We start from the raw sequence: 27,968 nt of genomic DNA on the forward strand, positions 1-27,968 counted from the left end.
GTGTTATCCTTAAACATGCAGCCTCTTCTACAAAGGAGCTTCTTCGTGTTCTTTTTGTGACTCCTAGTCCATTTTACTTCTTTCACATCACTCTTGTTTTGGGACCATATTCATAAGAAAATCAAACCCAGAACATCGGTATAAGTACCTCGAAAGTTGTCGTGGACAGAACCAAGTCCATCTATTTGCAAATATCCTTAATCTCAAGACAGTGTTTGATACATAGTAATAAAAATATCATTTTGAGTAATAATTTTGTGATTAATCATCACAAACCTGTCTTGGGGTCTCAGTTCTTCTGGCAGTAAGGAACAGCTTAGACTCAAAAACACTCAAAAACACTTTTCCAGGTTTTTCTGTCAAAGGAGATGGAGACACAAAGCAAAAAAAAAAAAGACGACTTTCTAAAAATAATGTAGTCTAAGCAAGGGCTTTTTTTTAACCCGGATACAAGAAACCTGGAATTTACTTCTCAAATCTCCAAAGACCTTTTTCAGTGGATGGTCAAACAATGTTCAGCAAGTTACTCCAGTGTGTTCAACCCAGTTCATCTTGCTGATGCCAACACATTTTGTCCCCACATAAGCCAAGGTTCATTTTTCATCGAGAAATGGTGCCACAACGGAGTTCACTCGGCATTCAGAGGCAGAAACCCAGGGACAGCCGTCAGTGTTCATTAACCATCTTAGCGTGGAATTTACTTTTTTTTTTGCGTGATTCTGACATTACACATCAACGGCACAGGTGAAGGAAAAAGAGCTACGTACTTTCTAATTTCAGTTTGGACTCACAGTTGCTCCTCTCTCAAGTTCTGGAGTCGGCTTGCTTTTTGTCCTTAAAGAGTTATCATCCAGGTTAACTTAGTCTGGTCACTTTTTACGCAGACCATGGTCACTCACTTGGATAGGTTTGGTCAGTGAGAGTTTTTTAGATAAATCAATGCTTGTAATTAAGACAGCTGATGCATTTCCTTTGTTCCAGACAGAGATGTGTCGGAAGGGTTCATTGCCCCACCGGCACTACGAATGCACAATACCAACTGTCAACCATAGCGATAAAGGGATCGTGATTGGAGCCAGTTTTCCAGTCAGAAGACTTGTGCACCTTTGCTTCTGTTGAGCTTACTATGAACTCTTCTTTATACAAAAGTATTCCAAAGTCACGGTCAATCTCTGTATAGTTTGGCGTGTGCTATGGTAAGACCAGGATGTTCCCCAATGTCCTATTTGCTTGTCTTTTCGTCTCTGCAGCAGCTGGATGAGATGCGGCGTGACCTCCGCTGGATAACGGACGCCCTGCAGTACGCGCGCTACAAGCAACCCCGTGGCGGTGTCCTCATCAACTGTCTGGTGGACGCCAGTGCTTCAGAGAGCAATTCTGGACAGCAGAAGACTGACTCCACCTCCTCCACAATGGACTACATGCCTACACCCTCCCCGTCGCCGGAGCTCCGGCAGAGGAAGGCCATCAGTGGTGCGTATGAAGATTTTCCTATTAAAAAAAGACTCAAAGCAACTTCAGAGATTTTCACCCTGATCGTCTGTCTGACAGACTCTCTGCTCGGCTCAGATGAGGACGGCTCCTCTGAGGTGTTCCTGCCCACTGACAGCGACTATGACTCCAGTGACGCCCTGAGCCCCCGCGAACTGGATCTGCTCTACTCTCCAGCTTCAGATCTGTCCCAGCAGGTCATGCACTCGCTAGGCGGAAGCGCCCCCGACGTCCTGCAGATCCACGAACTCAGGTAACATTAAACACTTTGGAAAGGCCTAGGGTAATTCAGACACTAAAATCCTCTCCTCCAGTTTCAGACTACAATACCGCTTCAAAAGATGGTTTCTTTCTGGAGGGTCCAGAAAGAAACCAAACATACCGGCTTTTCTACTGGCTTTACTTCCCTCAGAATAGGGGAACTGCCCCTGTAGTTTGATTCCATCCATCCATTTTCTTCTGCTTATCTGGGGTCCAGTCACAGAAGCAGCAGGCTAAGCCGAGTGGCACAGACTTGCCTCACCTTTCGTCTGATTTCTCTTTCTCTTAGGTACAGTATTTGCCCACCGACAGACCTCCCTGTCTCCACTCCCAGGAAGGATCCTCTCCTACCTACCTCCACTTCTCCATCTGCAGATCTCTCCCTCCCCACCTCTCCTAACCCACCATCTCGCTGCAGAACCCTGCCTACATCTCCCTCCCTTCCCTTGTCCCCCAGGTTCTACAAAGATCTCCCCCTGTCGTTCCCCCTGTCCCCGGCTCTGTCCGACACCACCAAGACTTTTGAGGGCCTCTCACTTACTAAGGAGGGCCCAGCCCCTCTGAGGGGTCTTGCCAATCCACCGGCCAAACGCAAACTGCTCTCCAGGAGCCACCGGGGGCAGTATTTCAGCGGGCCCCAGCGCTGGCTCCGGGGCCACAGTGGGGAGAGTCTCACTGGGTCTTTATCGGAGGGCGTTTACACCAGGCAACTGGACGCCGACTTAACTCCACTGGAGGACCCACCCTCACCGCAGGGCCACACCTACGTAAGCCACGCCTCCTGCATCCTGGAGAGTCGTAAAGCCCGGCACCGGGAACCGCGGCCCCACGTTCGCAGGATCTTTGTGGAGCCCTGCAAGGATGCGTCGCCGAGTCGGGAGAAGGAGGAGACTGTAACGGCCGCGGGAGTGTCAGTGGTTGTAGCACAAGCAGAGTCTGGAGAGGAGGGGGAGGAGACGGAGGGAGCCACTGCCCAGGAAGTGGACTCAGACGACCAGACAAACGCGCAGGTCTCGGAGATTCTCAGCAGCACACTGTAGAGGGGAAGCGCGTTGTTGGACAACGGACGTTACATGGACATTAAAGCCACTGCAAACGACTGAGTCGTCTGTGTTTTTACCTCATGACACCAGCAGTCCTTGCATCCAGTAAGGACTCACATCCTCTCCTTCAGTGTCGAGTCACAGTTGAATGCTGTGACAAAACCTTCATCCAGTTTATGGCTTATTGTATTAAATCTAAAGGTCAGAGCCTCACTGTATTCAGTCCCATCAAAATCAGCTCAGATTGGATCATTAAACCTCTCTGTCTAAGGTTCCTCACAGGCCTTTGTGCAAACAAATCCGGTGATTAGAGGCACATTCAGCGACATGTAAGCAAAGTCAGCATGTAGAGCTGCAGTTCACAAATTATGGACTCAGCAACAACTGAAATTGTGAGATTACAGAGAACCCTAAAACGTGGGAAGGAAGATTTTCCACATCTAGACATCAAAGTTTGTGCTTTAACAGAAATCAGTGACCAACAGTGATCCATCGGTGCTAATTCTGAGTGAATCCGAATAATTTGAACAGTTTCAGACTATAAAGTAAAACTTAGCCTGTTAATAGCTTGTTTGTTTGCAGGTTTTAGATCAGTTTATCCTTGCATAAACCCTTTTCATTACAGTATACCATTAGATTCCTGGTCGTTCCATTGATTTCTGGCCCACATTTCAAACAAAGATCACGTCACGATCAGGTTAACAGCTTGTACAACAAACCCTAATTGCAGAGGGGCAGCAGTGCAATTAGCTCTGCATGATGGTTTAGCTCCTCTGGCTGTTGTACCATGAAAAATAGCATCATGACGGCTGGCGAACAACTTTGTCCTTTACTGCTGGCTTGTCGCAGTCTTGTTCGCTGCACGTAAAACCAAACACAGAATTTAAACAGATGCATCCATCTTTGGGTTAACTACCAAATTTTCTTCAGTGGTTTTTAGGCAGCAAATGTAAAGGAACAACAAACTTCAGAGAGTTTGACCTAAATGTTTTCCTGAAATTGGGGTATGAAATGAGGTTTAAGCACATTCTCTTCAAGACCTTAAGGACTGTGGGGGGAACCTTGTTCGCAGTGTTTGTTATGATGGTTTGTCGGCTACTCTGCCGATGTTTTTAATGTGACGCAGAGTCGTCATTCGGCAGGACACCCTAAGCGCGAACCTCTCCTTTCCACAAGAGCGTCTGTGATACACTGAAACCATCGTCCTCGAAGCTGAACTTTCCGACTCAAAAAGCAACCCTCCCATCCGGTTACCAGATTGATTTCAAGTTGCTGGTTCAACTCCACCAAGCCTCAGAACCAATGGCATCGACTGTTACAGATAATGATTAATGCAACCAAGAACCCAGACACTGCACCCCCTTCAGGACGTTTGCATTGTGACCCTTCAGGTCACCCAGGAGAAGAACTGGAGAAAAGAAAAAAAATAAATAAAAGAAAAAAGAATACATTTCCCTCAGTTCAGTTTATCTGTAAAAGATTCCAGTATACCCCCTCGTCCTCAGCATGAACTGAATGTAGGTTTTGACCCGTTTGTGATGATTCAATCGGTTGTTCTGAGCTGCTCGGATGTTTCAGTTAAAATTGGAAAAAATAAATCTATGTGTATATATTCTTACAAACAGATCGAACACCAGAGTCTTTATCACATGAAGTATTTTTTTATTCCTAAAGATGGAATGTGGCCTGAGCTGTATTTTTGTCAGCATGATGTAGACCGTAGTCTTTGTTTTATTGGACTGACGCTTTGTGTCCGGTTTGTGCCTCGTTCGGATCCGGCAGCACGGTGACTTGCGCTCGGATCCTTTTGGTCCCTGTTCTGCTTTTCACTTGATTACTGTTGTGTTTTCTGTTTTGTTTTTTGTTTTTTTTATTTCATTTTTTGTAAAACCAACGTGAAACCAAATTCTGCACCCGTTTTTCTTCGTAATGTTCAGGAAGTGATGACATGTGGACCTGCCGGAACATGCACACGTTCTTAACATGTATGCACAGTATTTTGAAACGGCGTTTTTTCTAACGTTTGCACATTCTGATTATGGAATAAAAGCTAATTGAATATTTGATGCAACAGGGCATTAACTGTGGCAGCTTCTGTTTATTCTGAAGGCTGGTCCCGGAAGGGCCGACGGCGGAGAGGTATGGAGTATTAACTTGTGAGTTTGGTCATGTTTGAATGTGTTACTAGTGAAGTGTCAGCTTTACAACCAGACATGCACTAAATGTATTTACTTGTTTCTGCTGCAGGTGTCTGTACTTTTTTGGCATTTATCAGTTTTTGCTGAAATATAAAAAAAAAAACTATAAAATAAAATCATGGTCCAGTGTATTCTGTGTTTTAGAGAAGCTAAATAACGAACAAGTGACCAAAAACCTGCATGCCCATTTGTTTGCTCTATTGAAATATGCTTTAAATGTTCATTTATAAAATGCTAAAAGTGAGTAAAAAGATTATTTTTCTTGTTGATAATGCAGATGTTTGCCTTCCATTGCCACCACCTGCCATGAGCCTGGAGGTATTTTTGAATTTGGGGTTAAAAATCTTTGTTTTATCAATTAATTAAAACTGCCGTTAGTCTGGATAGGTTTTAATTATTTAGTTAAAACCGATCCAGACTAAGGGTAGTTAAAGACTATAATCTGTTGGATTAGCTCCAACTAAAGCAGATCGAAGCATTGAAAAAGACTACAAGATGCAAAGTCGCTCTTATTGATTTGATTTACAGTTGATTTTGCTGTAATTCTGGTTTTATATTCAGCACGTCATACCTTTTAATTCAGCTTTGATGTTAACTTTTTACCAGCTCAGGATTAAAAATCCAGGCTGGAACAAACATTTAACTGATGCTAAAAGAAAATGTATTTTTATATAAATCACATGATGACTAACTGAAATGCAGAAATTCCACCAAAATACAAAAAATATGCTGACAGTTTTGTAGACCAACAATATTGTTAGCGCAATGCTAAACAGTTACTTTTTTTGTTGTTGTTAAACTTCTTTAGTAGAAATCTTGACTGTAAAATATAGCTAACCCTAATGAGAACAGATAAGAGGATTTAAAAAAAAAAGAAAAAATGAACTAAACCTGCCAGTAATCTGTAAAACACAGCTGTTTCATGAGGGATGGGCAGCAGTCAGACTCCGGGCCGTTTCCAGATGCTTCTGGGGGAAAGTGCGAAACTTCTGGAATCTCACACAGCTTCTGGAATCTCATCCACTTTGGAGCATTTGACAGCACCGGTCCAAACCACAGGAACCCTGCTGAGGCGCAGCCAGTCGTTCACTTTCACGAGTAGGAAATGTTTTTCTGATCCTGATCCTCTAGGATCCAGCAAAGACTGAGACAGACCTTCAGATCTGAAATCAGCTGAATTTTCATGTTTTTAGAAAGAAGGAAAATGTTTTGCCATGATTTTAATTTAGATTTTTTTTTTTTTTGTATAGATGTCTGTTACGGCAGATTTAACATTTAAACACATAAGTACAAATATTAAAATATGTGTTCAATCATTTTCTACAACAAAATCTTACCAAGTATTTTTGGCCTATAATATTTTAATAAACATCAAATAAAAAAAGTAACTTTTTAGCAAGCTATAACAGCTTATTTAGTGATAATATTTCCTTAATATTGATTTTTTTTTTCTTAAAGTGCAAGGTATTTCACTTATAACAAGACATTTTTCCAGGGTCGCTGAGTGCAAATTGGGCGGATTTGAAAAAAAATCTGCTTCTTAAAGAGACAGAGGCCCAATTTCAAGCCGTCAAATTGCGAAGTCAACTCTCTTTTATATTTCATACATTTGTTTGAAGGTAACATAGTTACTTGATTGTGCTGCAAAATGGCGCAATGTGCCTGGAAAATACATAACAAGATGAGAAGGAAAACGTTTCAGTTGATAGGAAAAATGGTTGTTGAAATATTTCCCTGTCTGACAGCGAAGCCTCGGATCTACGCTCGCGTCTGCCCTCTGATTTATTTCTGAGGAAACAAGTCTGGTAAAAGTCGGTCTGATGGTAAGCAGTGAAACTTCAGAATGAAAAACATTACGTCACATTTAAACACCAGCAATCTCCTTCACTTATCATCAAAGTCCCGGAGCGACTGCTGCAGGTTTTCATAGTTTCCAGTTTGCTGTTGTCTTCCCCCCCCCTGCCCTTCTCCTCTGCATGACATACAGACACCGGTCCACATGTTCCAAATCAGCCGGCCCTTTGATTTCACATCGCCGGGGCCGAGATACGGAGCGACGCCGTGGATCAGTGGCTCTGCGTTCATTGCGGGGACTCGTTCGGTTCTGATCTCCCTCCTAGATGTTCCGTCTGATGTTCGGATACAGCGGCGACGCAATCTTAATGTCGAATCAGCCGAGGCCTCCCAGGATGAAGGACAAACAGGCCGTCCGTGTCGTTCGTGACCCGGCCAGATGAAGCTGAGAAAAGGATCTTTTGTTTGTGTAGTTTCTTTTTTTTTTTTCTTCTTCCCCACAAGCAGCTGCTTTGATGGTGAGACGGCCGGGGCAATTTGGACGGTCCATTTGTGAGAGACGGCAGAGACAGGTCAACCAAGCAATTACAGACACGAAAAACAGGCGAATGCCAGGCTGAGCTTTCGGTATCTACCCCCACAAGTATCTAAAATAGCGTCAGTAGAGTCGATGTTCATGTTCACTCATTTGCTCGTTCCTTAAAAGTTTCCAAGATTGTCAGGACTGTCATGAAATGTCATGCCTGACGATTCTAGAAAGTTTAAGGGGGCAAAACCATCATCCTGTTGAAGTGTCCGTCCAGGATGTGGCAGTGGGGTTTGTTTGTTTTTTTTGGGTGTGTTGCAGTCTAAAATTTATGATTTTGCGGCAACTTTTTCAAAAAAAGTCGAGGTCAAAGTCGGGATTTTTTATACTTTAACATGATCTTTAAAAAAATCCATTGAAATTGTACATAATCTTCCCAACAAAAAAAAAAAACGGATTTTAACACAGTCAATAGCATTTCTAGTAGCTTCTTGACATAGCACTTCTTAAAAAATCATATCCTCAGGAGTTTTGCAAAAGATGAGTTCCATATCGGTCATCCCGGTTTGCATTAAACGTTCACACAGTGTAAGAAAATCCTACAGAACATCTCAAACTGTAGAGAAGCAATGGTTGCTCCCAGTCAACCCAGGAGGGGTTATGAGGCCATTTCAGAATCAATGGAAATCCACCAATCTGCAGAGACAGCCATTATTCACAAGTGGGAAAACACTTAAAAACAGCTGCTAATTTTTCCCAGGAGTTCCACTCCTGGAAAAACAGACCTAGGTTGGAGCAAGTTCATGACGGGTCAGTCGGGCAAAAACTGACCACGTGTAGCCACAGGGCTGTCTTAGAAATAACTCAAGGAATAAAACATTTCTTAATTCTAAAAACAAGACAACAGCAAGACAAAACGTCACTTTGCAGGAAATCTGAGTCTAAATGAAGACAAAGACCTGTAGACAAATGCTCCTTGGATAGATGAGACCAAAGCAGAGATGTTTTAGCAGCAATAGCATGTTTAAGAAAAGATCAGCACAAACAATCCACACCAAGCTGTCAATAACGATGGTGGGAGGGACGATCGTCAACAACCTGAGCGTCCCGTTGGACTGCGTCCTGCAGTCGAATGTGATGCCATTTGTCCCGCGTGTGGCGTTTGGACCAAACCAGGTCATCAGCAGGACAATGATCCCAAACACAGCAGCAGGTCTATGAAATAATGACAAAAACAGAACAGAATCGTGATGTTTCAATGGTTTAGTGGAAGTCTAGATCATGCCCTGATCGAAATGCCGTTTGACATCAAAAATGTCTTCAACCCTCTGTGAACCGGAGCAGCAAAGTATATTTTTCCATAATCGCAGAGATTCCAGATTCCATGTGAAACGCCCTTAAAAGCCCAATTTATTTATTTATTTATTTCCACAAATCTGGCCAAAGAAACTATTTACTACAAATAAAGCACTACATAAAATGAAAATGATTATAGTAGGGCTCAAGGGGACACAGTTTTATTGTCTTTTACATTTTTACAGTGGTGGTGACTCTGGCAGCGGATAACTGTAGATAAAAGCTTGCAGACTCAAAGGGGAACGAAGACTGTAAGTCACAGTGTTTTCCAGCTACAAAAGACTTTGAGGAATGTGTCCTAAACCTACCACATGCTTAATATTGTTTATTAGAAGGCCTATATTTAGATTTCCTAAACTTTCAAATAAACTCAAAGTTTATTTGAGAGACTCGCGCCAAAGGTAAGACGATACAAGTCTGCAAAAACCTTGACGAGAATCACACCAATTTGTCTAATTCGCCTACGTTTTCAGTGGCTCCAGAGAGCCGGACTCACCCCATGACCTCAAGCACACAGAGCTAACTTTTCTTACCACCTTTAAAAGACCTTTAGGCCCTTAAATCATCCCAGTGTGGACTTAGAATCCCCCCCCCACCCCACCACCACAAGAAACCCTTCATGAGGGCGCCAGATATGGAAGTGGATGATAAAAAAAAAGGTTCACAAAGAGGAGAGAGAGGAAGTCTTATCTGAGCATCACCTCTCCGCCACCGACTTCCTCTGTACGCAAGATATGACAGTTTAACGGCGCCCGTCACACACTGTCACCACCATAAAATTGCCCCGAAATTCAGCCGGAGCCAGAGGCAAGCGAGGGCGGCGGTGGTCGCCAGAAGAAAAAGCCCAGACTGTTGCCGCATGTCTCTCTGAGTAAGATCCTCCAAAAATAAACACGGTTGCACATTCCTCTGTGTTTTTAAAAGCAATCTCTCAGGCATCTGCAGCGTGACGCGGGGAGTCGCAGCATTAGAACGCAACGCTGTTCCGTGCGGCTGGATTTGACCGCAAACATTGCCAGTAAATAAGAACATTCGTTTCAAAATGAACACTTTATGTCAACTATAAGTTATATATGATTAAGGGAGTCAACGAGAAATGAATCCCTTGAAACATTTAAGACTAAATTGTCATGGCTTTCAAGTAGAAATTGTTGATTTCAGTAGCTTCACAAGGTATAGATTTTAGCATTAAGTATGCAAATTAGAAAAACGAGGCGTACGTCTGGCTGGAGTAACTCTGACTGCTAGATGGCAGCAAAATGTTTCAAAAACAATCAAGACTTTGCATGAGTTGAATGTACATGAACACTGGTGAGAATTAAGACCTGAAGCAGTTTGAGGTGAATCTACAAGGGGTGGATAAATCAGAACAAAAATAAAAATAAAAAAAAGAAATGAAAGCTGTTTTGTTCAACAATCTGTCAGAATCAGAGAGAAACACAATTTGAGTGGAAAAACTTGAGTCCTGTGATGAACTGGATTATCTTATGTAAGTTTTCCTCAGTAGAAGAGAAATTTTGTTTTTTTTTAAATTGTCTTTTAAAACGTTTTTTTGTAACAAAAAGGTCTGTGCTGTGAGTTTTCTAGCTGCTGTGTTCTTATGTGATTGCTGTCAATAAACAGGCGACTAGCCTCTCGCTTTCAACTCCTGTTATTTCCAAGTTTGGACAAAACCTTGCAAAAGTTTAAAATCCTAGCAACATGGTTCCAGTGCAAAAGGAGTCAGCAAGAATGCACGTAGTTGGCTGTTTCTACAAATCGGGTCTTGATCTCTGATCAAAAACGGTTTCTTTAAAGTGTTTGTGGTTTTGAGCCTCAACAGAACCTGGAGAATCACATTTTTTAGAGAACAAGCTGAAGAAAACACTGACCTGAAGTAGCCATGTGCTACTTCAGCATCATTAAGATGAGCAAGCACAAATAGTTTGTGAGTTTGAACTGATTAGCCGCTCTAAACATTTCTAATGTGCATGGGAGAGACAATCAGACAACAGACTAACAGCATGTAAGCCATGGACTCTGATGGTTTGCATCAGAATCCATATCATTTTTAAATGGTGGACCATTTAAAAATGATCAAACCCAGAGCCAAGACATCCCTTGTTCTTGATGCTGCTGCGAAATCACAAACGTGTTTTTGCTTAGTTTCTAACGCAAATATCGTATTATATTAAAATAAGTCAAAACTACAAGTAACTTTTAAGCGAGCTGCACCGGCTTGTTTCAAGTCAGTAATTCTTTTTGAATACTGATAAAAGTTTCACTGGCAGAGTTTTTGCTTTTTTTTTTATATTGGAGAAATGTCTTGTTTTAAGTGAAAGAAATTGGTCGGTGGAACTAATATACTTTTGATCATTGTTCTTTTTTTTATTTTATTTTTTTTACTGAAAACAAGCCTGTGTAACGTGCTATGAAGTTACTTGTAAATTAGTCTTGAATTATTTTAAGTGTAACAAGATATTTGCACTAGAAACTAGACAAAAACAAATACTTAGATTTAGTGTTTTTTCAGAGTGGTTCCAAGCCACTCCAAACTGTTAAACCTGGTCATTGCTGTGTCCAGCTGGTCCAAACCAACCGAAAAGCGGTGGCAAACTTTAACCGCCGCTCCGTGGTTGGTTATGACTAATATGGCACAGAAAAAGAAAAAACAACAACAGACAGGCAGGAGCCCTAAGGAACAGGAAAGTGAACCGACTCAGTCCCCACTGCGTGGATTAACAGGAACTATCAACCACCACAGTCATGGTGCAGCAATGACACTTTTAAAAAAAAGACAAAACCACCTCAAAATTAACTTTCCAGCAAGATACGAGTCAGTTTAAGTCAATAATTTCTTTATATATATATATATATATATATATATATATATATATATATATATATATATATATATATATATATATAGAACTGATATAAGTATCAGTTCTGTTGTCAGATTATTTGACTAATAAGACATTTACCGGTGGAACTGGTACTTTCTCATCAATGTTAATGAATTTCTGACTTAAGCTCCCACATCTTGCTGAAAAGTTACTTGTAAGTCAGTTTTGCCTTATTTTAAGTGTACTAAGATATTTGCACACACACACAAAAAAAAAACAGAGCCGAAAGACACTTGGTAAACCTCAGACACACCGAACATCCACTTGTTTCCACCTCCTTCCTGATATCACTGAACGGTCGTTGTCGCTCCGGGTAACTTTATCCTTTCATCGTTCCACAAAAAGAATCCGCCACCGCCGGTGCGTAAAGTGCGCGGAGGTGTGGCTCGGTTTGGATGACATCAGTCTCCTCCTGCCGAATATGTGCGCGCAGCCGGAGTCAGATCGACTCAGTTCGGCTCCGGCAGGACCAAGGAGCCTGCAGCCGCCATGAAGCCCGGAGCCCGGAGCTGATCCCGGACTTAGTCCTGCCTGGAGGTGGGTTGAACTCCCTCTTGGATTATCTGTTTTTGTTTTGTTTTGTGGAGAAGACCCGGAGCTCAGCTGGGGATCTGTGGCGATCGGAACCAGACAGGGGGGATGGATCCCTCCCGCTGGCTCCTGCTGTTTCTCTCTCTGGCGCTCTGGATCCAGGACGGGATGTGCCAACACCTGAACCACTTCATCCGCCCCATCCCCAGCGACTCTCTGCCCGTGGAGGTCCTGAAGGAGGAACCGGACCCGCAGCTGGACCCGAAGGAGAAGGACCTGAACGGGACGGAGCTCCGGAGCCTCCTGGGGAGCCACTTCAACCCGGACTTCATGTCCGTGTCCCCGCCGGAGGACCTCTACGAGGACGACCCGGATCAGAGCCCGAAGCTCGCCGGACCCATGCCGAAAGAGATCCGAACCCTGGAACTGGAGGTGCTGTTCGGCAAGAAGCAGCAGAAGGCGAACCGGAAGCTGCGCAGGATGCTCTGGGCCTACACGCTGTGTCCGGTGGTTTACGCGTGGACCGAACTGGGCTGGCGGTTCTGGCCGCGCTATCTGAAGGTGGGCAGCTGCTACAGCAAGCGGTCCTGCTCGGTTCCGGAGGGGATGACGTGCAAACCGGCCAAAGCGACTCATTTGACTTTCCTCAGATGGCACTGCCCGCAGAAAAAGGTTCCGCAGAGGTGCGCCTGGATCCACATCCAGTACCCGGTCATATCCGAGTGCAAATGCTCCTGTCCGAACTGAGGGGAACCGGCTCCGACTCCGGATCCGGATCCGCAGAACTGTTCAAAAAATCTCAGAGGAGAATTGCTTTCTGCGTCTTCAGATTGCTGTATTACTTCTGGACTAAACTTTATAAATGATGGTCAGTTTTTTTTTATAATCTCTGCTCTACTGTATTAATATAAGTCATATGTGTCTGTTTCTTATTTATAAGACTGAGTTAAACTTCAGTTTTCAGGAAAGTTGTCGCAAGAAGTTCAAAACTTGGAATTAATAAACGAATTCCTGTTTGAATTGAAGTGTTCTTACATTGTTCGATCAGAAGATGGTCAGAAACTAATTATTTATCACCAGGCTTTTTTTATAACTGGAATATTGAACTGTTCATGATCACACAATTGCAACATCTGGTTCTACAAACAAAGCTCCTATTTAGTTTGAGAAGGACAAAGCTCATATGAATCAAAATTGGAATTAAATGTAAAGAAATATTTTGATAACATTTGATCTATTTCGGCAAAACTGTGGTGGTTTAAATGCAATAAAAGACATGACAATCCCCTATTTTTATGAGGGGGAATACTTAAAAGAACTTTTAGAGAGAGATGTGAATTGTTTACAGTACTCCACATTTTTACAAAACAAAATCATAGAATCTTGACACGTTTCTGTCATTTAACTTGTGAAATACTGAAAATTCAGATTTCTTCAATAAATGTTTTTATAACTATCAGTTGGAAAGTTGTCTCGTTTTTAGCATTGATGGCCATCGTTTTTGATACAAGTGACTTAAATGTCATTTATAACACAATATTTCTGAGTTACAAAAGAGAATACCTTTTGCTTGTGTGTTTTGTTCTTTAAATTTATTTTTATGTGGGCGACAAAATGTTGGTTGGAATTTGACACCAAGCAAGACTTAAGCATCTTGAGGGGGGGGGGGGGGAAATGAAGCAAGAACGTTTTACCCTCCAGAGCTGCCCTTCTGTAATTTTCTTCTAAGTACATCTATTTCCCAAACTTGCAAATACACCAATACAATATAAAAAAATGTGTTGTCATGGATACAACAGTTGTACTTTCTTTTTTTTTTTCTTGTTTCCAGGAGTTTTCCAAGCTCAAATTCCCCAGACTTTGTTCTGTGAATTGTTGGCACAGTTTATGTCCCACTGCAAATATTTCAAATTATTAATCATCTAAAAAAAAAAAAAAGAGGTATTCAAACCCCAGTGTTTCTATAGTTTTACATGCAAAATCTAACTTTAGGATTCAAATTTAGTCAAACAGTTTTTTGGTTTTTGTTATCTGTAAGTATCAAAATTATTTTTGTGGTCCAAACATTATAGTGCCAGTGCAATCACCTGTAGAATAATTGCATGCTTTTTTTTATTTTACTTAAATGTTTGATTCTGGCCAAAAAAACATATTTTTGATCGCATACTTATACAGGATTCTATGAAAAACTGAACATATTCAGGCAAGGTGATCAGGGTCGACTTTGATATTTTACTCCATATTGTAGTTTTTTTTTTCTTGCTTTAAAAACAGCCAGCAGATTAATTGATTAATAATTAGTCCTGCACTTTGCACTAATAAATAAATATAACGCAAAGAAGATACAACTGGTTTCTTCTTTCATCAGAAACTGATGAAAGAAGAATTGAAAAAAAAAAGGGTGTATGGAAAATGGATGGTGAAAAATTACAAAAATGATGAGAATTTCTGCCTGTCTCTTGTTTTCTGACCTATAACTGAAGCTTTAATGAATGTCAAACACACAGTAGGATGCCAGGCTAAGACTTCAAGGTAGCGTCATAGCTGACTGCTATTGACACAAACCATGGTCAGGTTTAGACAGACAGGATGAGTAAGACAGGTGAAGAATCAGGGCGTTTTCAGCGTTCCCCTCCAGTCCATCTTCAGATTGAAGAAGACACAAACCAAAGTCTTCCCAAAGACCCTGCTGTCTGAGGAGACTCTCTTAATAGCGTGCGGAACGACAGATAATTGAGGAGGTTTCAAAGTTTTCTCCTGCTCTCATTACTATTAATAAGCGTACAGTAGCTGAGGGTGTCTGAAGGCTGTGAATGCTGTCTGATGACTCAGATCATATACACATGCCTCCACCTGTCTGCTGCTGCAAAGGTGACCTGCAGAGAGCCCTGAAAGCCAGACATGTCGCTACAGTCTGCTGAACCGTGTGCCAACATACACAACCTGCTGCCGTCAGGTAATACCAGTTAGTGACTGGGAGGCTCCGTGTACGTGTGTGTGTGTGTGGCAGGGAATGTTTGGGTGGATTTATAAAATCCCAGTGGAGTGAATTCTCCAACTCTCACCAAATATTTGGATATGTTTTAACTCAATGTCAAGGTGGGCAAGTATCAGCAATGACCTTAGGGAAGCAGGTTCATTGGGAGAGGGTTATCAGACAATTTCACTGGTCAGTGGAACAAAAACATATATATTATAGCTAATAATCCCAGTAATGGACATCCTACTTGAAACATCCAAACTCAAAGATTAGGGATTGCCTTAATAAAAACACTGGCTGCAGTACAAGGCGCTAAAGTGGACTGGTGGTTTGGACATCGCGTTTGAGGCTCTCTGTTGGACGTTCTTAGTGGTTTCTGTGTCTAGCATAATTTTTTGGATGTGCCTTTTATGCTGCCTGATGAAGCTGATTGTTGCTCCCAGCCAAAGAATCCTATTTAACCAGCTTCCGAGTTGATTTTAAACTTTTGGACCCAATCCCAGTTTTTTACAGCCTTTTAAAGCTTCCCGTTTTGTTCCTGAACAGGTTTGTCCGAGAAACTAGAACATGAGAATTTTCCGAATAAAACTTCTGCCTCTCCCGTTCACTCCTAGTGTGGGTCAAACATAGCAAGTAAGCACACGATGTGCGTTTGGGCCTTTGTTTTATTTTTCCCCATTGGTGTCACTTCAGCAGGCGTTGACCTGAAGATGACCCTTCTGGATGTTTCACTGTCTTTGTTTGTTTGATTAAACCTTGACCAATTCCTCTGGGGATGATAAAGTTGTGTTCTCGGTATCCGTCATCCCATGACAGACCACTTCAGGTGCTGCTCCTCCACCATGGGAGACATCATTTTATGGCTCATGTAAAGATACCAAATTACATCCTGAAAACATTTCATCAACACTTCAACCCGATTCTGCCAAACCTGATCTCTTCCACTTATTAGGGAAAGTGTTTAATGATCAGCAGGTGGTGGTAATAATTTTGACTTTCAGACAGTTTCTTTCAATCAACCATTTTTCACACGCAGACAGAGGGAAACAGCAGTAGGTTCAGTTTACAGCAATGTTTCTTTATTCGTAATGTCCAAGGGGGGGAAAGAAAGAAAAATGTATATCCAGCAGGGGGCAGCAGAGTTGGTCCTGTATTCTCCATTAGGACTGCAGGTCTTGGGTCGGGGCAGGTCACACACTGCCCCACAGAGTTCCCACTGTTTAGCCCACTCCAGCAAACGCTTCGTAGGAGACAGGAACTACACAAAGAGCGCAAAGTTATTACGCTTCGTCGTCTCCTGCTCCTGACAGGGACTCGCTTCAGGAAAATTCCACCTCTGTGCTTTTGGCTCTGAGCAGAAATCTGCATCAGCTTCATGGAGCGACAGCATCTGTGTTCAAACATGCATGATTTTCCGTTTTTTTTAGTGCACAGTCCTGTCTTGTAACACACGGTCAGTTTGATTCCTGTCTTCAATCGGTGTCTGGGAGCTGGAATTACACTGGGAAAATAAAACGCTTTTAGAAGTTTAATGATGAGTTTGTTTTCTGTGAAATGCTCTTCTGGCAGAAATTAAGTTTGCAAAAATGTCCTTCTAAAGTCTGGTAGGAATGTAATCGATTCCATTTTATTTACATAGATTTAACTTTCGTAAATTGTCATCTCAAGGCACTTTAATCGACAAACGTTTTCAATAGAAAACTCCTGGAAGCACCAACAAACCTGAGGGGCTTCATTAGGAACACAAGGAACAGTGAGATCTTTCACATGTGATGCCATCTGATTATTGAGGGCATTAATTGTAATTTTAAGTTGTATTCTGGATTCAATGTGGAGGTAATAACGAAAAGGTGAAATTGTACTTATAAAAATTTCCAACGATCCAGCTTTTAAATATTTAACTAAGAGATTAAAGAAACGGGCCAATCTTGTGGCTCTTAACTTCATGGGCACAGAGTCACAACAACACAGCAATGAAGTTTTCCACATCTACCTCTCTTTCCACATTCAATCATGAGCTGAAGACTTAATAACTAATAAAAACAGAGAATAAGTGACAAAGAAAACAAGTTAAATATGTTCTGGAAGAATATGTGAGCAAGCACTGCTATAATTTATTTTATTTTTATTTTTATATTGATCTTCTAGGCATGGATTTTTCCACATTTTGGGTGGACGTTTTAAGAGTTATTGAAGAAAGTGAAGTTTTAATGAACAAAGAGAGAAATGGCCATTAAAACTCATGTGAGCTGTAGAGCAGCAAAGTCACTAAGAGTTTCATAGATCAGCAAATGGATGCAGTTTGGTTCTTTGAAGTCGTGGCTGCTTAGATTTGTCTTGTGGCTGCAGTCATACACGTCATCCTTTTTTATTTTTGACTAATAAGTAAATGATTGCTGACAACATTAACATAAAGGTATAGTTCAGCGGGGTTTTTTAAGTTGTTTTCTGATAAAATCTAAAATGTTTATGTGCCACACTAGACGGAGATGGTTTAAGGTCCGTCTTCGTTTAGTGTGGTTTTGTTTTTCATGGTTGCCCTATGATCCTACTTAAGGATCCATCCATCCATCCATTTTCTTGCACCCTTTTTCCCTCAGTGGGGTCGGGAGGGGTGCTGGTGCCCATCTCCAGCCAATGTTTCGGGCGAGAGGCGGGGTACACCCTGGACAGGTCGCCAGTCTGTCGCAGGGCAACACAGAGACACACAGGACACACAACCATGCACACACACACTCACACCTAGGGGCAATTTGGAGAGGCCAATTAACCTGACAGTCATGTTTTTGGACTGTGGGAGGACCCCGGAGTACCCGGAGAAAACCCACGCACGCACAGGGAGAACATGCAAACTCCATGCAGAAAGACCCCAGGCTGGGAATCGAACCCAGAACCTTCTTGCTGCAAGGCAACAGCTCTACCAACTGCGCCACTGTGCAGCCCTACTTAAGGATCCTCAAATAAAAAATAAAAAATGCTGTCCTGTAAATTTGACAAACTCATTATAGTTTTCATCGTTTTAACTTACTTTTAAAAATAAAATTGCAATGATTTCATATTTTTCCGATGCCTTTTAATTAATTTATTTAAGAATCCTTTTTTAAGTTTCCATTTCCAACACCGACCACTTGGTTTGTTGGCTGATATTTCCTGAGGATGATACAGAGACACCTGCTGGTAGGAGACAGGAACTACACAAAGAGCGCCCAGTTGTTACGCTTTATTTCCCGAATCCTTCAGACGGCAGAGGCACACAGGCTACAAGGAATCTGAAGCTAATCAGCCGACATGAGCACCAGATCCATATCAGATATCACATCATGAAAAAAAAAATCCCCACGTATTTACAAATATAAATAACACATAATTCAAAATACATTGCAACGATGTGTGTATTACAAATGGTACAAAACTGGTTTACTAGGACGTTTCCGTCAGCTTACATCTGTACTGTGCTTAGTGCGGGAGATACTGTCCACGATATGAGTCAGAACAAAAGAGTTCACATTCAATACACCTTTGGTCCAAAGACGGAACACAGAGAACTCCAATGGGAGTTCTTCAGGAGAAGCTCAGACATAGAAAAAAATGAGGTCCAGGATAAAAGCGAGAGTCTAGAATCAAAATCTGGAGAGGAGCAGGAAGGTTTCAACAGATCGCTGGAGGGGGGAAGCTGGGAAGTGGCAGTGGAAGTCCAGCTGAGATCTGAGGACCTGCCTGCAGAAGAGTTATTAATGTCAATCTGATGGTTTCTAGAGTCCACATGCTGACAGCAGATTCTTACAAAAGCTTACTTCGACACAGACTGTTACCCTTTAATGGTGACTGACGTTGAACCGGAGTCGGATCCTTCCGATTCAATTCAAATCAAGGAGAAAAGACTGAGTTTGAAATGAAAATAATAATTTTCAGACTGTCCAAAAAGAGGCATGGAAGAAGATACATCTCCAACAGTGTCATTACAGAAAGCTTAAATTACCATTATTCACTTCTTTGGGGTGATTTCTCTCTCTCAAAAAAAACAAAAACATATACAGATATTTCATTCAAGTTCAGCTTGGGAATGAGACAAATTAAAAGTTTATAAGAAGCCAAAAGGTTTCCTTCACTGATGATCAGGTTCAGATGACCTTCTTTTACTTTGAAATTAGCACCAAAAATGTATCAGAACCCCTGACCGACCCTAATTAAACCGGTGATGATTTTCTTTATGGTGTAAGAATTTCCTGGTTCGATATTTCACCTCAAAGTTGAACAAATCAAAGCAGGGACACACCCAAAGTGAGTTGGCCTTACAGCGAGCAGAAGTCAGAAGAGACGGAGTGGTGAATGTTACAAAGATGGCTTTGCTGGTCGTTTCACTTCTTCGCCATTTAGTACCTTCGCTGCTCCGGTCATTTCGTACACGACTAGTTCAGGTCAAAATGAAGCAGTCGGGTGTGGGTTGTTTTGTGTTGAGATTGCATCAACTTGTACCAGCCAGGTTGACGTTTTGTACCTGCTTTGCCAGCCAAAGAGGTCATTTTGCACAATCTACTCCTCGCTTACAGTAAGGAAACGTGTTTGTACATCTTCAGTAAATCTCTAACAGCAGATCACCATTATTTGTATTTAGCAGTTGGCATGAATGAAAATAAAGAACCAAAATAAATGAGAATAGAGTAGAACTTGAAGGTCTCAGATAATACCACCTTTAAATTATAGTTGAGCATTTTTATGATAATTCATCTTCAATATTGAGAATAAATAATTAACTACAATGAACTGACATACCATTGACTACGTATATGGGTATGAACTGGGGAAGGAGCAAACTGACCTGGAGCTACTAACAATCATTAAACCAAACAGTGTCGAGCTTTATGGGCATCTGATCTCCTTTGTAGCCACACAACAGAATACTGGCCATCTAACCACATGTAAGGAACCTTCTGGTACTTGTAAGGCTTGCAGAAAGTCTGAAAAGCCCACAATGGAGACCAAGATCACAGATTCTGGCTTCTTGGAAAGAAAACAGTCTAGAAACTGATAAAAACAGTCATGAAGATAACAGCTCAAGCCAAAAAACAAGAGGGAAACAACAGTGAAGATGAGTGTTTACTGAGCTGATGTGAGGACATGATTTAGTTTCACTGATGCTACAGCTTCAGCTTATATACAATAACAAAACAGGCTGGAGTTAATCGGTTAATATTTCCCAGCTTTAAGTTTGTAAAACTACTCCACCTGCTGACATGAACTGAGAACTGCAACATAGAGTTCCAGGTGACATTAAGTATATTACCTCTTTTAATCACCCATTCTCAAGGCATATCACAGATAAAACCTAACTAAGGGCGGAAACACACCACAGACTGATCCAATCCTCTCCACCACCTAGAATTGCTGTCAGCAACAAAATATCAGCATATCAGAGCAGCGCAGACGCCTCCAAAGTCTAGAACCTGACCAGGTTTTCCTGTTGATGGACTGAGAAACTCTGATACCATCACAAGCATGGCTGTAAAGGATAACCCAACAACCTCAAACAACCTTCATAAGCTGCACTGTTAAACGTGGTCAGAGTCCAACTGCGGTCTTGACTTGAAAAAGAAACTTATTCAGAGTTCCTTCATTAGCAGGGACTGAAACGAGAATTCCAGATATTTTTCTTTCTTTTTAGTGATTCCGGGAGTTGAAGAATCCCACGCTGGTTGGCGACTCCTTCACCGTCACCGTGATGAAGTTGGCCGTGACGTCAGTTACAAAGACGTGCTCCATGAGGCTCCTTGCCGGCCTCCAGTCCGTTTCCGTGTCCGACTCGGCAGCGTTGCTGCTGACGCTCGGCCTCGTGTCGTCGGGAAACGATGACGGGTCGTGTTCCGACTCGCTGCTGCTGGTGTCGTCCGAATCGCCGGTGCTGAGCTCGTTCAGGTTACGGTTCTGAGAGTTAGGCCCGTGTTTGTGCTCCTCCTGCCTGTTGCCTCCTGCGGGTTGCGTCCTGCTCCGTCCAGCTTCTGCGGCACCGGGCCCAGAGCGTTGCCCTCCGGCTGTGGTTCCTTTGCCGACGCCGGTGCTGCGTGAACCCCCTTGCAAACCGCTGCTTCCTGGAAGCTTACCGACGCTCTGCAGGTTGAGCGCTCGTAGATTCAACGCCTGGCTGGTCCGCTCTCTGGGCGTCGGTGAAGGTAACTGTTTGGAGAAACTAGAGTTCTGCTGTTTGTGTTGAACCAAACCGGACTGACCGCCCACGCTGTCCTGCCTTCTGTGGGTCAACGGGGGGCGCTGCGTCGCTATCGGGTGTCCTCCGAAGCTGCTGTGCAGACCGAGAGGCGCTGGTTTCTGAGCAGATCCTTTAAAGGCGTCCGCTCTGACGCTTCCTGTTTCGGAGACGGCGCGTCGCAGTTCAGATGGCTTCTGTGACGGACTGCCTTTGTTGTGGGAGGACGAGGCGGACAGGGAGCGGCCGGCCCAGACGCAGTTAAGGGATCCGGGTTTGGAAGTGGAGCTCTGAGAGAAGGAGGAGGCGCCCTCTTCTCTGGAGCTCCGGCTCAGCCCAGGATAGGTGAAGCTCGCCGGCTGCAGGGGTTTCTTCACACCGGGCCGTGGCTCATCTCTGGGCGACCTGATTGGCTGGTGGTGGCGTGGAGGAGAAGGAAGACTCTTTCCCTGCCGCAACGCCTTCAGGTCCGGGTGCAGCGGCTTCCTCCCACGCTTCTTCTTATGCGGCGGATCGGGCTTGGCCAACAGGATCTGAGGCCGCTTCTGGGGCACAGGGTGTATACGAGGACTTTGCTTGGCCTTCTTCACGTGATCGTCGTCGTCTTCCTCCTCAGAGGAAGAGGAGGGCTCGGACGAGAGTCCGAAGGAAGAAGAAGAGGAATGGCTGTCCTTGGTGTCAGTAGGTGGAGGCTGAGGACGAGAAGAGGACGGATGAGTGGAGATAAAGACGAGACAGCGGAGTAAACAAGATGAACCAGTGTGGTTCAGTTACCAGGATTTTCCTGGGTCGTCCTCTGGGCCGTTTTCCTTTCTTCTGAAACAGAAGTTCCCGTTCTTGTTCTCTGGAAAACAGTCAGGAACAAAGATTGGATCAGGTCTTCCAAATCCAGTTTATTAGAAAAGATTAAAACCTCTTGTCGTTGGCAGAAGTGCACAACAAATCTGCTCGTAAGCAGAATCTTGACACTTAAGAGTCTGAAAAATTTGCCTTTTTCTAATGCTGCGATTCGATTCAGTTAGCTTTTATTTATAGTCCCACCCACATCCCGTTAACTGCAGATGTTCAGTGATATTTTTTTTATATTACAGATATTTACCATGACAAAAAACACCTAGAATGCTGACATTATTTCCTGCTTCAGTTAAAAACACCCCAATCCTCAGCTGGATCATTATCACAAGCCCAAACAAATACCATATTGTCCAAGTCTGACTTATCTGGACGTTGTGTTGAAAAGCTCACAAACATGTGTCCTACCCCTGTTAATGTTGTGAATCCCTACTAGTTTATTTTACTATAAAACATAATTTAGATGAAGTCAGTTTTTTTATCACATCCAGGTGGTAGAGGGGGAGAAAAAGGATTTTGCTGTCCATGTTCAAAAACAAAAATTGCTCATCAGTTAAAATTGGAATTGGCAGGTCAGAGCGCTACCAAATGTAATAGGCCTTAAACTCTGTGAACAATGCAAGCTCTGATTAATTATTTTGCTGGGATTGGAAACATTGGTTTTCATTTGAAACGTTTTTCAGAAAAAGAAAAAAAAAAACACAACATTGTTTGTTTTATAGTCGATAGATGCTATAAAACAAACGTCTCTCACCTCTTATGAAAAGCTGCCAGCAACCTCGGGTCCAGAATGTTCTCTTCAGGCTCCCAACTGTTGTGCCTTCAAAAAAAAAAAAAAAAAAAAAACACCAGTAATCAACTTCAGCCTCTCCAGATAGTTTGTACACTGATAGTTCATTCTAGGGAGGAACTCTGTGGTGATTTTCCATTCACTGCTTCCTCCTCCCCCCTTCAGCATTGAAAAAGGCCATAAAATAAATCAAAGGACGCAGCTTGATTAAGAATAATATGGCATAAAAAACATGCAATTAGTGTTTACAAAATTCACAAATGCTTACACAGTTTTCCCTATAAACAAAAACAGCTACCCTGCAGCAAACTGTGTGTCCAGCATAAACAACTTGCAGTTCAAGCCTCTCGCAGTAAACTGGACTTTAACTGACTCAAATGGCATTTTGATCACTTTTACAGTTTATACAAAATCAAAATGTAAATGCTATTAATAATATTCAGGGTTTCCTCCAGTGTATTATGAGCCTGGTGGCCCACCAGGCTTTACTTGGGCCCCCACCAGGCTAAGCATTGTTTACTTATTTCCTAAAATAAATTCTTGCAGAAAATTAACTGTGCAGGTATTTTTTTTTTTGTATGCTCACAGCCAACTGAAGGCCTAAAGCGTGTAAGTTTTAGGACGTTTCATAAAAGGGATTTGCTCGTTAATAGTTCTTCCAGTTCACTGACCTCATGGAGAAGTTAGATTTGGATATTTCCATATGAAATAATAATAATAATAATAATAATAATAATAATAATAATAATAAAAACATGGCTGAGATTGTAATTCACAATGTTAAAAGGTTTTAGAAAAAGATGAATGAAAAACAGAAATAAAGAGGTAACAGCTCAAAGCAAAAGCAGGTTGATTACTGGTTCAAAGCTAACATCCAACCAGTTTCTTCTTCCAGGTCCAGTTCAATGAATGTTTTGACGATTTTACTACTTTTTCTACATTAATTTCATTGAAATGTTTTTTTTTTTTTCGTGCTCGTTAAAGAGGTTTCTGACTGAAATATAGCCACATAGTTCTGGTCTTGTTCATATGTCCGACTGAGGCTGGCGTTGATAGTCTAACAGAATCCAGCTGATATGGATTCGGAAGGTACCACCAGGTTCCTGGCCCGCAGCTTAAACAATCTCTCTGTGTTAGCAGTTAGCAAGTGGTTCTGGTTTGGCTGTTAAAACGACCGGAACTGTAGTTTAAACAACCTATTTTGAAAGCAGTCAACAGCTAGTACTAGTTCGGGCGGTACCAATCCAATTGGCAATGTAAACACCGTCTTTGTGTTAGCAGCTAGCAGCTAGCCGCAGCTACTCACTTGGAAGACCAGCCTCTCCACTTCACCAGATACTCGAACTTTCCCTGCGGAGACACACACAGTAAGCACAAGAACCGGAACCAGAACACACAGAGAACTATGGACTCACGGTAGAGTCCGGTTCTTACCTTCCTCTGCCGTTTGCTGAGGATACACTCAGCATCGAATACCTGGCCCACCGTCACCCCCTCCATCACTGCTGCTGCCGCACGGTCTGGACTCTACCGGCCCCCGTAGCTCATCCTTACTGGTTATGTCCGACAGTAACCTCTGACAATCTTGTTTCCTTACAGCTCACTTTCTGAACACATAATAATCACATTAACACCTGGGGTATTTTTATGGTTATTATTTATTTATTGAACATTTAATTAGTTTTTTTTTGTTTGTTTAAACAAAAATTAATTATACTTGTCTGTTTGCAATGTATAGATAGTTTTTTGTAGAATATATCGATGAACGTTAATCTACAAGCATTTAAGGCTTATAAAGCAAATCTATCAAATATGTTTTGGTAATTTATACATGCAATTGGATAATTTATTTTCTGACTTTAATTAATGAATTTATTATTTATCTATTTTTATTGATTTGATTTAATATTAGTCATCCTAGTATTTAGGATTAGGATGACTAATGTCGATTTATCATTTGGGTACCAAGGAGATTATTTCCTCCTTTCTTCCTTTATTTATTTCTGTCATATAATTTTGTTCTTTTTATACTACTTTTAATGTACTTATATTGTACATTTAAAGTACAATATAAGTATTGTTTCTTTCTTTTTGTTTTTTGTATTAATTATTTTTCTGGGAGCAGGGGAGTTAAATTTGTATTTCTTCGTTTTCTATAATATTTTAATAATTTATTTTCCCTAAACAAAATTGTGGATACAATAACTGTCCTGTAGAGGGCAGTAATGAGCCAAGCGGACGGAACTGTGCCTGCGGAATTGTTCTTCTTGCGGTAGGAGCCAATTTTGTGTTGCACTGCTTGATGTTTGATAACCGTCTGTTTACTGCTGAGCTGCTCTTCATAGGTAACTATACTTCTATTACTACTGAACCCAGTTATTAAAACTGAACTCACGATTCGTTTTAAACTCGTTGTTTTGTTTTGCTTTGCCTTGAGTTCTGGTTGCAGGTTTTATTATGTAGTGAGGAGAATAAACACTGACCTCAAGTCAGGTTAGGTATATGTTCAGACATGTAAAGACATAAAACAGCTGATTTGAACTCTGACTTCATCATTGTGAGCTCAGCAGAAAGTTTCCCTTCTGTTTTTTAGCAAAAGGGAGACAAATTAGCTGGATGCAGATAGAAATAACGATTATATATAAATCAACTGGAGAGACACAACTGTGCCCATTACAAAATACTTTTACTTGCAAAAGCTTTTTTATATTTCTCAAGGTCAAAATCAGTTTCTCAGACTTCTTTATTCTTTTGTTTATTCATATTCTTTTGTTTATTCAATATTCCTTTTAAAGATCGTGGCTTTGAACCCCGAATGCACTGTACATTGTTCTCTGTTTGACATGCAGCTTGAGCCCCTCAGGTGAGATGCTGCTGCCTCTTCTGCTGCGTCCGTCCTTCTCGCCCCCGTTGACGGGATGCGTCCGGGGGCAGAGGACCCTGCTCTCCCAGTGTGAACATTTACTTTGGCGGCGGCGGCCTGCGTCTCGCCTCCCGACGAGAAACCACAGCAGGAAGTCCAGGGGTCAGGAGGAGGAGTGGAGGACCAGGAACAAGACGGTGCTGACATACATTGCTGCTGCCGGGGTGGGAATGATCGGGCTGTCCTATGCTTCTGTACCTCTGTACCGCCTCTACTGCCAGGTGAGACACACACACACATACGGTTGCCGTGGGCCCGTGTGACCTCTCCGCTTTTCTCCCAGGCAACGGGGCTAGGCGGCACGGCTGTTGCTGGACACGACACGGATCAGGTGGAGACAATGAAACCGGTGAAAGAGCGCATCATCAAGGTGACCTTCAACGCCGACACGCACGCCAGCATCCAGTGGAACTTCAGACCTCAGCAGACGGAGATCTACGTGAGACTTCCCTCTCATGCCGTCGAACTTCCTGTCAGAGAAGACACAATCTTCTCCGCGTTAAACCTTTCTCCTCTCTCTTTGCAGGTGGTCCCGGGCGAAACGGCGCTGGCCTTCTACAGAGCCAAGAACCCGACAGACAAACCCATCATCGGCATTTCCACCTACAACGTGGTGCCATTTGATGCGGGACAGTACTTCAACAAAATCCAGGCGAGTTTCAGACTGCTTTCTCTCTGCAGAATGCTGAGAATTTTTAAAAAAATAAAACAAACACTGAGGATTAGAGCAGACCCTTTGCTTCCCCCCCAAAACGCTATCATCTGAGCTACTGCTTCTCTTCTGCAGGGATAGGGAAGATGTGTACAATACCACACTTTTAAAATGTTGAAAATATTTTGTGTGGGTTTGTCAAGTAAAATCCCAGTTAACCATATGGCCTAAGTCAATTTTTTTGCCAAAGCCACATGACTCGACATGAACAGGGACCTTCTGTCTGTTGCTTGCAGTGCTTCTGCTTTGAGGAGCAGCGTCTCAATCCTCACGAGGAGGTCGACATGCCCGTCTTCTTCTACATCGACCCGGAGTTCGACGACGACCCGCGGATGGCTCGGGTCGACACCATCACGCTGTCCTACACCTTCTTCGAGGCCAAGGAGGGTCAGCAGCTGCCTCTGCCCGGGTACAGTTACAACTGAGCCGAATGCGGAGACGTCCGCCGGAGGAACCGAAGGCCGGAAAGAGACTCGTCACGTTCATTGTCTGAGCAAATAATCCTCCATCTTCTGACGACCCTCCACAATAATTCGAAAGTTTTTTTTTGTTTTTTACTTAATTTTCTGAACATTGAAGCGTTGCTCTGAACGGCATATTAAGAAGAAGAAGAGTTATGGGTTACGGTGACCCTGGTCCGGTCCATTTGATGCCTTAAAATGACAAGCAAGAAGCACCGGAATTTGAAAGACGCTAAAAAATTCAGACTCAAGCGATTTTTCTGGTGCTGCTGAAAGACTGGAAGCTCAAAGCCGTCGAGGTGGAGCTTTACGGGAATGTTTATTTTCAGTCCCCTGTCAGGAAGCGGATCAGTAAATCCTGATCTGCGCTTCCATCCGAAACATACACCTGTGTTTCCTGTGGTTCTTTCCGAGTCCTGCTGGTTTTTCCATGAAACAACCTCAGAGACGTCCAGCAGCTCCGATCTGCAGAACCATCGTACTCCTTCTGGGGAATAATATAAATGTCTGCACATATGCATCACGTCTTTGTATGTTTGGTTTTTCTTTTGCTTTTTATTTGGTTTTATTGGACCTTCTCACTAGTGGGTGTCCTATGTATGCATAAGAATGAGAAAATAAATAAAGAGTATTTGCTTTTTAATGACGCAGCTGTTTCTTTATGTACGTTTAATGATCAGATCAGTGATTGTCCGTGAGAAAAGGCTTTAGGCAGGTGATCATGTTGTTATACCTGAGTGGTGAATAACAAACCTTTGTGAAATTCACATAAAAAATAAAAATAAAACAACAAGACCTTCAGAAAAAACAAGAGTATAAACAAATGGTAGGACCATAAAGACGTGTTCTGTCCTAAAACATAAATAAATCCTTCATCGGTGATTTGCTTTCATGTGTTTATCTTGGCTGTTTTTCCACTGAAAGTCGCAATTGCTGTATTTTAGCAAAAGCAAAACAAAAACGGAA

General features: G+C 42.4%; 4 protein-coding genes across 9 annotated transcripts in view; 3 read left to right on the forward strand and 1 right to left on the reverse strand.

The window, feature by feature from the left end:
• ankfn1a (ankyrin repeat and fibronectin type III domain containing 1a) overlaps positions 1-5,340 on the forward strand; it is an 81,360-nt gene extending 76,020 nt beyond the window's left edge. For 3 of the 6 annotated variants that reach the window (XM_081600315.1, XM_081600318.1, XM_081600319.1), the window contains 3 exons: positions 1,251-1,473; positions 1,552-1,744; positions 2,042-5,311. In XM_081600315.1, the coding sequence (XP_081456441.1) occupies positions 1,251-1,473; positions 1,552-1,744; positions 2,042-2,792 (1,167 nt within the window). In that variant the 3' untranslated portion in view covers positions 2,793-5,311. Of the gene's footprint in view, positions 1-1,250; positions 1,474-1,551; positions 1,745-2,041 lie in introns of all 6 variants that reach the window. The other 3 variants (XM_081600317.1, XM_081600316.1, XM_081600314.1) reach the window with 3 other exon arrangements.
• A 6,288-nt stretch (positions 5,341-11,628) lies between these two features.
• On the forward strand, positions 11,629-12,849 carry nog3 (noggin 3). The gene has a single exon (XM_008437680.3). It carries the CDS (start codon positions 12,194-12,196, stop codon positions 12,830-12,832), a length of 639 nt encoding a protein of 212 aa, XP_008435902.1. The 5' UTR covers positions 11,629-12,193; the 3' UTR covers positions 12,833-12,849.
• A 5,421-nt stretch (positions 12,850-18,270) lies between these two features.
• On the reverse strand, positions 18,271-24,510 carry LOC103481889 (chromobox protein homolog 2-like). Its single transcript, XM_008437681.3, has 5 exons — positions 24,341-24,510; positions 24,213-24,256; positions 22,871-22,936; positions 22,039-22,108; positions 18,271-21,956 (listed from the first exon to the last, which is right to left on the reverse strand). The coding sequence occupies exons 1-5, from the start codon at positions 24,404-24,406 to the stop codon at positions 20,724-20,726; spliced, it is 1,479 nt and encodes a 492-aa protein (XP_008435903.1). The 5' UTR covers positions 24,407-24,510; the 3' UTR covers positions 18,271-20,723.
• Positions 24,511-25,122: 612 nt separating this feature from the next.
• On the forward strand, positions 25,123-27,645 carry cox11 (cytochrome c oxidase assembly homolog 11 (yeast)). Its single transcript, XM_008437682.3, has 5 exons — positions 25,123-25,251; positions 25,756-26,050; positions 26,113-26,268; positions 26,356-26,481; positions 26,778-27,645. The coding sequence occupies exons 2-5, from the start codon at positions 25,775-25,777 to the stop codon at positions 26,964-26,966; spliced, it is 747 nt and encodes a 248-aa protein (XP_008435904.2). The 5' UTR covers positions 25,123-25,251; positions 25,756-25,774; the 3' UTR covers positions 26,967-27,645.
• Positions 27,646-27,968: the final 323 nt, after the last annotated feature.

The sequence above is a fragment of the Poecilia reticulata genome, chromosome 19, assembly GCF_904066995.2.
Source record: "Poecilia reticulata chromosome 19, P_reticulata-male-v2, whole genome shotgun sequence".
Lineage (NCBI taxonomy): Eukaryota > Metazoa > Chordata > Actinopteri > Cyprinodontiformes > Poeciliidae > Poecilia > Poecilia reticulata.